The following is a 7,821-nucleotide window of genomic DNA, read 5'->3' as shown; positions in this document are numbered from 1 at the left end:
GCACCGTGGCTGTGACGGTCACGTGCTCTTGCGCAGATGAACTAACGAGGATGAAGAACATTCTAATAATACAGTTAACGTTTAATTATCCAAACCTTGTGATTACTGGCACACAACTGATGAGAACAGTATCGTAACGTTCCACAGTTAGCACAGAATTACACGGTTTTACGCATGAAAACAGCCTGCACCATGATGCCATTCTCTGCGGAAGGGGGTACGGAAACATACGAGGAGGAAAGTCCGTTTAAAATTTTCAACTACTGAAGAATGTGTTTATTTTTTGGTACATGGGTGATGTCAAACTGCTGTGTATTTAAATTACACTGAGTGTGTTTAAAAGAGTGAATCAGTTTTTATTTTAAAATACCAGTATTTACAGGACAGCAGGACGCACGTGCTTGGACAGCGCTGACTCCCTCGACAGGTTTCGGACGCCGGCCTTAAAGCGTGACGGGGTGCGCAGTTTCCAGAAGATTCCTAGGTAACCCCCCTATCGCCCCCGCCATCCGGTGAGGCGGGGCCCGCAGCAGTTGCCTAGGGAGCACAGCTGCTTTGCAGGGAAGACAAAGGTTGCTGGGCTCCACCTGGACTCAGTTATTTAGGTTTGGGTTGGACCCCAAGTCCCTCGGTTCTCAACAGACACCCTGGATGGTTCAGCACGCAAACCAACATTTAAGAACCACTGCTTGAACAAACTAGGAGTTGACAGAATTTCAGCCACGGCTGAAGAGGGAAACACCTCACCCACACTTTTGTTTGGACTGAGGCTGGAACGGAAACAAGCTAAGAAAGACTCAGAGCTCACCAAGCAGCAGCAGCACCCGTGGGGAAGCCCGGAGCCGGACAAGGTGGCAGGAAGTTCTCGGGGGCCACGGGACAGACAGGGATGGAGGAGCGAGGCTAGGGTCCCGCGTGCCCCAGCGGCTGCCTGTGCGGGAGACAATGAGGTCTAGCCCGTCCCCATCCGCTGAGTGAGAGAACGCCCTTGAACTAGCCTGAGCAGGAGCAGCTGCTTCACGGAAGTCAGAGCATGCGCGAAGGGGAAGCAGGTGCCCTGTGGGGACGGGTGAGGCGTCCGGTCTGTTCCCTTTGGTCCCACGGTGGCCTCGAGCACGGTCTCGGGTGCCCCTCCCTGGGCGCTCACTCAGCTGAGCTTGGCGTCAGCTGCTCTCTCTTCCTAGGGTCACAGAAGAACTGCAGCTTCCGGGGCAGCAGCTTCACCTCCACGGGCATCGCCTCGTACTCCTCACTGTCGATGCTGAAGGAGCCCCCCGTGCCCTGCGGAGGAGACAGCGTTCAGAGGGCCACACGCACACGGGGTCGTGCTCCCCGCCGTCCTCTCGGCGGCCCGAGTCTCTGTCCCTCTAAGTCACTGGTTCTGGAAACATCCCATCCACGAAAAAGGTTTTGTTATTTCTCTGACCTCTTATCTCCTACCAGAATGTTGGGGTACTTGAGAAGCAAGGTTATAATTTTCAAATATGTATTAAAAGACAGGGGTCCTGCCACATCTTTGAGGAAGGAATTCATACACGTAACGCATTGCAGGTCCTTCCCAATGAGAAAGACCGCACATCCTCTTAGGCAAGCCAGGATGGCCACCTGACTGTGTCTAAGGTTCTTCCCCAGGACGCGCTCAGCTCTCCATGCAGGCAGAGCACACACCCCTGCAGAGCCTGTAAAACTTGGCCGGAACTTGTGCCTTTAATGCGGCACGTCCATGTTGAGACTCCGGTGCCACCCCTGTGGGGGCACCGAGGTCCTTGCTGCATACGGTGACACAGTGGCCGTGAGTGAGCAGAGGTGACCCAGAGTAACTCTGTCCCTGAGGTACTGCTAATAGAATAACTAACCTCATACATGAGATGCTATTTCCAACTTTCCCACTGATACAGGTTGTTCTTCTAGGCCTGGCGTTTCACAGCCCAGGAAAAGGGAGCGCCATTCTGAAAACCGCTCCCAGATCTTTCACAACGAGTGTGAAGGTGGAGTCCACCGTTAGCATTTGAGGATTTTCTGTGTGATAATATAGGAACTCTGCGTAATTTACATCTGGGGCTGGGGGAGCTTAGGAGACCCAAAGCCCACTTTAGAGAACCCTGGCTTAAAAACATTGGGTCCCATCATCTCTCGGGTATGCTTCCTCTGACCCAGAGGCTGGCAGCGTGCTCAGCACGTCTGAGGTGCCTCATTGAGGGCCTGTTACTGGAGAGGAGGGGGGCGAACAGAGAGAGAGAGACCGGGAAAGACCCGAGAGCGGCGGGACAGCCCCGCCCGCTTACCTCGGGCAGCAGCAGGGCGCACTGGCTGGCTTGGAGACACTCGGTGCCCTCGGCACGCAGCTTGGGGTCTCGCACCTTTTTGCTTCTGTTAGCAGAGGAAAAAGCAGGTTTGTAAACCAGCACCGGCCATGGCATTGGGCTGCAAGAACATGGCAAGTTCTTTCTGTTTCTGATGAGGTTAAGCAGAGGGCCCCCGATCCACTGAACAGCGTGGGGACCTGTGCGTAATTTTTCCCACGAGGACCCTCGCTCGGCACTGGGCCACGTGCCAGAGGGAGGGGCCGACGTGCTGGCGAGAGCGGTGCCTGGAGTCGGGACTGCCTGGTTTTACGTCGTCCACACGGGCCCAGTTCTTGGGCTGTTAAAGACCCCACATTTAACAGAATGAAATTAAATCCTTTAGAAGTACTAAGCTTTTGTTATTTGGTGGCACTTGGGAGTGAGTCAACTCTTGGAGAAACTTATCTCAGTGTAAGGCAGAGGTTTCTTTTTCACGCGTGAAGCACCAGTTTCACACGAGGCTCCCTGCCGACTCGCCACGGCAACGGCCTGCTTGGCGCAGCACGTGCTTGCCCTCGCTGATGGCCCTGGCGTAGCACTGGTGGAGTAACTACCCACACACAGCGCCCCCTCACTGCTGGTCGCGGGAAGTACAGGAAGGGCAAAAGCTAATCCAAGTTAGCCCGTTCTTTTTCAATGATTGACAACAGTAATTCATCGGTGAAACCTCATCTGTTTTCTAAAGCAGCTTCTCAGTGGGCCTTCAGATACCCAGAGGAGCCATCACCTGACTTCGCTTCCTGGAGAGACCAAAGGGGACCATGTCACTGCTGCCGATGCTCAAAATAACGAGGAACGTGATAACTTCACTTACGCACCACGACCGGTTTTCTATTTTTGGATGTCAGAATTACAAAGGAGCCCGGGGTGGAGCGGGCCCCACTAGTCGGACTCCCAGTTGAGACGGTGAGAGGCGTCTGCACACTGTTCCGAGGAGGGGGCGTGTTTCCCCTCCCACCTCCTGCAGACACGGCAAACAAACCAGTGGCTGCAGGAGCAGCTGTTCAGCATCTAAGAATCTGTACCCGGCAAACACACCACAAACGAGTGACAGACAGTGTAGTGAGGGTGCTGGTGCAGACAATGAGGTCGCCATGGAGACTCGCCTCCCCAGCGAAGATGTTTAACCTTGCAGTGGGCACGAGGGGGAGCTCTGAGCCAGAGCACAGAATGCAGCCAAGCAGACTGGCTGTTGGCATGGCAACAGGGGTCCATGATGCTTTGAAGGCTGAGGGAGGGCCTAGAGCATCCTTAACCAATAAAACTGGCCAAGCGAGGGCTGAACAAATCAGATGGGACCTGAAAGCATACTTTGTGGCGGAAAAGGGAAACCTGGAAAATGTCCCAAGTACTCAGCCCCTTTTTGGGTTTTTTCACTAACACCCGGAGAGCAGGGCAAGGGGGGACTGAGCGGCAGCAGCTGACACTGGGGAGTAGGTCACAATGAAAAAGGCCCTCCCCGCACATTCCCTCACCTGAGACCCGAAAACAACCCCGAGAGAGTCAGAGGTGATCACATCACTCCAGGCCACACTCAGGGAAAAGGACTCAGAGAACTGAGGATGCCTCCGAAACAGGAGGCCAGGACAAGGCAGGACCAGCGCTGCTTCGGGCCCTGACGCTAGCCTTCCAGGCCCTGTGCCGCACTGGGTTCCTTCCATAGAAAGACAGACTGCTCCCCTCCGATCCCCCCAAAACGAACAGGGAAGGCCAGAGAGAGAGAGGAGCACTAGACACGTCAACCCAAATGAAACCAAGAGAAAGCTGTGATTCCCAAACAAGGCGCGTCCCTCGCTGGGTCCCTTATACATATAGAGACTTCAGGGGCACTCTGAACAGGATACAACACGATACAATTCAGTCGATACAATTCAATTCAAATGACTTCAGCCTCATTTCCTCCAAGCCCCAGGCCACTCGCCCCACAGTCAGGAAATCGCAGTCCACTTACCCTATACTTATGAAGTCTCCTTTGCTGACGTTGTCGGGTTCGATGCAGATGTTCATAAAGTCTTCTGTGCTCTGAGAGGTTGGAAGATAAACATCAGTGCTCTAAATTGTGGCTACTGCAGCCTGCTGTCGCCTTTGAGACCCACAGGTTCACATTTCAAAGCTGTGTATTAATTATGCAGGGGACTTTTAGCAACTTAACCTTTTCCTTTTACATTAAGACGTTTATTGAGGTATAATTTACATACCACAAAATTCATCTCCATTGTTTGGTTTTTACTGCCTATACACGGCAAGTAAAACTCAGGTTTGAAGGTTTGTCAGAACTCAGAGCGGGGAGTCTGTGAGGTTCTGGCATTAACGATGAGCGAGGTCAGGGGCCCCAGCAGTCCCTCCCTCCCTGTGGGCCGGGCTTTGAGCCCCGCCTCCCCAGCCAGCGTCACACCTGCCACAGCGGCTTCTCGGTGGGCAGGGCCCAAGTACCTGTTTTAAAGAGCTGTACGTGCAAGTTTGGCGTGCAGCCAGAGCTTAGGAGAAGCGGACCATTCTGCCAAGGTCATGTTTGAGGAGCTTCCCGCTCCCAACCACAGAAAGCTTTGAGCAACAAGGAAGTAGCTACAAAAACGGCCTTGGTTCTAATGCTTCCTGCTCCCCTGATTTACCAGCAGCTCACGGCTAGCGGTAAGAGCCGGGCCCTCTGTAATTCAAGCCCAACCCTTCTTTCTGCGTCTGCTTCAAACGGAGGTTTGTGTCCCTACCGACAGGCAAGGCATCTGTCTCCCCAGGCTAGCCCACAGGCCTCCCAGAGCCGGCCGAGGGTCCCAGGGCTGACCCAGCAGGCTCTCCCTGCCCACGGGGAGCTGCAGTGCACAAAGGAGGGGCCTCGGCTCCGAGTTCACCTTCAACACTGACTTATTGAATGAACTCCAGGTGCCTGGGTTACATCGATGAACCAGTAACCCAATGATTTCTGCCTACAAAGAACTTACATTCTACCAGGGAGACTGAGGGATAAGCACAACAAAACAAAACAACAATCACACTAAAACAGTAAATGGCAGAGAATATTAGAAGTACATTAGAGTGTATCAGTACAAAAACAGCAATCATGGAGTGAATGTATACGGCATAAATGGTACATTACAGAGTACTTCAGAGCCTATTAGAAAAATCAGGAAAAAACCAGGTCAAGGACACGGGGGGCGGGGGGCATCAGTGGCTTTTTAAACAGGGGTCCAGGCAGGCCGAGGGGAGAAAGTGGCCTCCAAGCAGACACCTCCAGGAGGTGAGCGGAGTAGCAGCCGGACGGACGCCCGGGTCCGGGGCTGCTGTGGTGCTCGAGCCCCCGCGGGGGCCACTTGGAGGGCCTGGTACGGCCTGACTCCAACCCCACCCCGGGGTGGTAGTTTGGGTATCAGAGGGGAGGCCCGAGAGGTCTTGTCTGACAACAAGTCCCCAACCGAGACTGCCGTTGCCGATCCATGGCCTGCACTCTGGGAGCCACTGGTCTCGGGAACAGGCGACCTATACAGCAGCGGGAGCGTGCCTGACGTGCGCGAGGGCAGCGAGGGGGCCAGAGTGGCCACCACAGAGTGGCTGAGGGGACCACGGGGTGAAGCCGGGGGAGACAAGAGAGAGCGCAGCGGGGCCCTGCAGACCATCCCAGGGGAAGTGGCTGGGAGGCTGAGGGACCTGGGAGCCCCAGGAGGGTTCCAGGCCGAGCCAGGAGACCTGGCTTCATTTGAATAGGGCCGCTGTGCTGGGGGTAGAATGAGGGGGAGCGGGGAGACGACGCAGGAACCTATCATACGACGTGGATCAGGCAGCGCGGACGCCCGGTGAAGCACTGGCAGTATCAGAAGGGGGAACCACCAGGACTTCCTCAAAGATCAGATGTGTGGAGAACGCAGCAGCCACGAGTGGCTCTGAGACGCCTGAACCAATGCGAGGCCGGGAGGATGATCGCGGCAGTGGGGGAAGGGTGGGTAAAGCAGGTTTCAAGGGGCAGAGCCAGCAGCTCAGTTCGGGACAGGCTGAGACGGAAATGTACAGGAGACATCTAAGAGGATAAGTAGATAGTTATACACACAAGTCTGGGATTTGTCTTTTGCAAAGAGTGAAAACACAAAAATCAGCGTGTTGTACTACAGTTACAGATTAAATGAGAAAATCTTATCTCAACAGAAGCAGGAAAGGTACCTGATAAAATTAAATACCCACTCATGATAATATCTTTGCAAAACAAGATAGAAGGGAACGTCCCCAACCTTATGAAGGGTAGTTACAAAAAGCCCCACCAAACTCAAAAATGAAGCAATGAACGCTTTCCCTCTCCATCGGGAGTAAGACAGTAATTTCCATTCCACCCTGCGCTGAGGCCCCAGCCGCTGTGGTAAGCAAGGAAGGATCGAAGATCAGGGCGCTGAGCATCTGAAAGGAAAGAGCAGAACCTGCACTACTTGCAGTCAATATGACCGAGTCAATAGAAAATCCAAAGGGAGCCACGAACTTCATATAATTAATAAGAATTTAGTGTGCTGATTCAGCATCAATGTAAAAAATCAATTATGTGTTTTTCTACTGAATCAGACAGTTAGAAAATGAAATTTCAGGAGATACTATTTGCAGTGACATCAAAAGCTGGGATAACCAGGAATATATACCCAGCAAAAAGCAAAATGTTACAGAGAAAACTAAAACTTCACTGAAGACATGAGCAGATCTCAATAAATACAGTGCTAGGCCACGGCCATCTGACAGGGGAGTTGGCACCGCAAAAACGTCCTTTTCCCTCCGGCTGATCTGCAGGTTCAACGTCATTCTGATGAATGTAACAGGTTTTTATGTGGATCTTAAGAAGATAAACATTCCAAGGGATTTATAGAGGCCAAAGAGGCAAGAACAGCCAAGCGACTCTTCAAAAATAAGAGAAAACAGACTTACAAAACAATGCTAATTAAGAGAAGCACAGAACCAGAACAACTGCAGGCAAACAGCGCAACTGAACAGAGGCGCCGTAGGCGCTTCCGTACGTGCGGACACCGGACGTGTGCCAGGCTTCGCAGCCAGGGCGGGGTTGGTGGGGGGTGGGCGCGTCAGCATGTGGCGCCTGGACGACTCGCCTCCTGCATGGGAAGAATGAAAACTGGGGCCTTACCTCTGTCATCCACAAAACTCAATTACAGGTGGAAGCACTTCTCTTTAAAATAAAAATGAATTCACTTGGTGCAAATCACTTTAAGCTGGTTGTTCGTCTGACGATACATGATGAGCGCCTTTCCCTGCAGGCACTACAGGGGCACGCCCTAAACAGCTGCACCCAGATGTGCCGAGTCGGGCCCCTGATCAGCTTGTCCGCGTGTGGTGCCGCCGTGACGACAGCGAACACGGCTGCCCGGGAGCCTCACGTCCCACGCTCCACACCCGACACCTCTGAGACTCTGCCTGTGCTGCTTTGAATGATAAATGAACATCTGGAGCTGGCACTTGGCACCTTCACTGTCTTTGAATATTTTATTGACTTTTA

The 7,821-nt window shown here is 53.2% G+C and overlaps 1 protein-coding gene and 1 long non-coding RNA gene across 2 annotated transcripts in view; one reads left to right on the top strand and one right to left on the bottom strand.

The window, feature by feature from the left end:
* Nucleotides 1–246: 246 nt before the first annotated feature.
* Nucleotides 247–7,821, bottom strand: part of AGK (acylglycerol kinase) — a 73,081-nt gene continuing 65,506 nt past the window's right edge. Inside the window, exons 14-16 of the mRNA XM_028525693.2 lie at nucleotides 4,297–4,367; nucleotides 2,286–2,370; nucleotides 247–1,281 (exon numbers count right to left, since the gene is read on the bottom strand). Coding sequence (XP_028381494.1) covers nucleotides 1,144–1,281; nucleotides 2,286–2,370; nucleotides 4,297–4,367 — 294 coding nt within the window. The 3' untranslated portion in view covers nucleotides 247–1,143. The remainder of the gene's footprint in view (nucleotides 1,282–2,285; nucleotides 2,371–4,296; nucleotides 4,368–7,821) is intronic.
* LOC118497203 lies at nucleotides 911–4,553 on the top strand. Its single transcript, XR_004899736.1, has 2 exons — nucleotides 911–1,052; nucleotides 1,185–4,553. It is a non-coding gene; the product is annotated as an uncharacterized LOC118497203 (long non-coding RNA).

Source organism: Phyllostomus discolor, chromosome 10, assembly GCF_004126475.2.
Source record: "Phyllostomus discolor isolate MPI-MPIP mPhyDis1 chromosome 10, mPhyDis1.pri.v3, whole genome shotgun sequence".
In the NCBI taxonomy this organism is placed as follows: Eukaryota; Metazoa; Chordata; class Mammalia; order Chiroptera; family Phyllostomidae; genus Phyllostomus; species Phyllostomus discolor.
The sequence above is the reverse complement of the archived record's forward strand: the minus strand, read 5'-3'. Positions and strand labels throughout refer to the sequence as shown.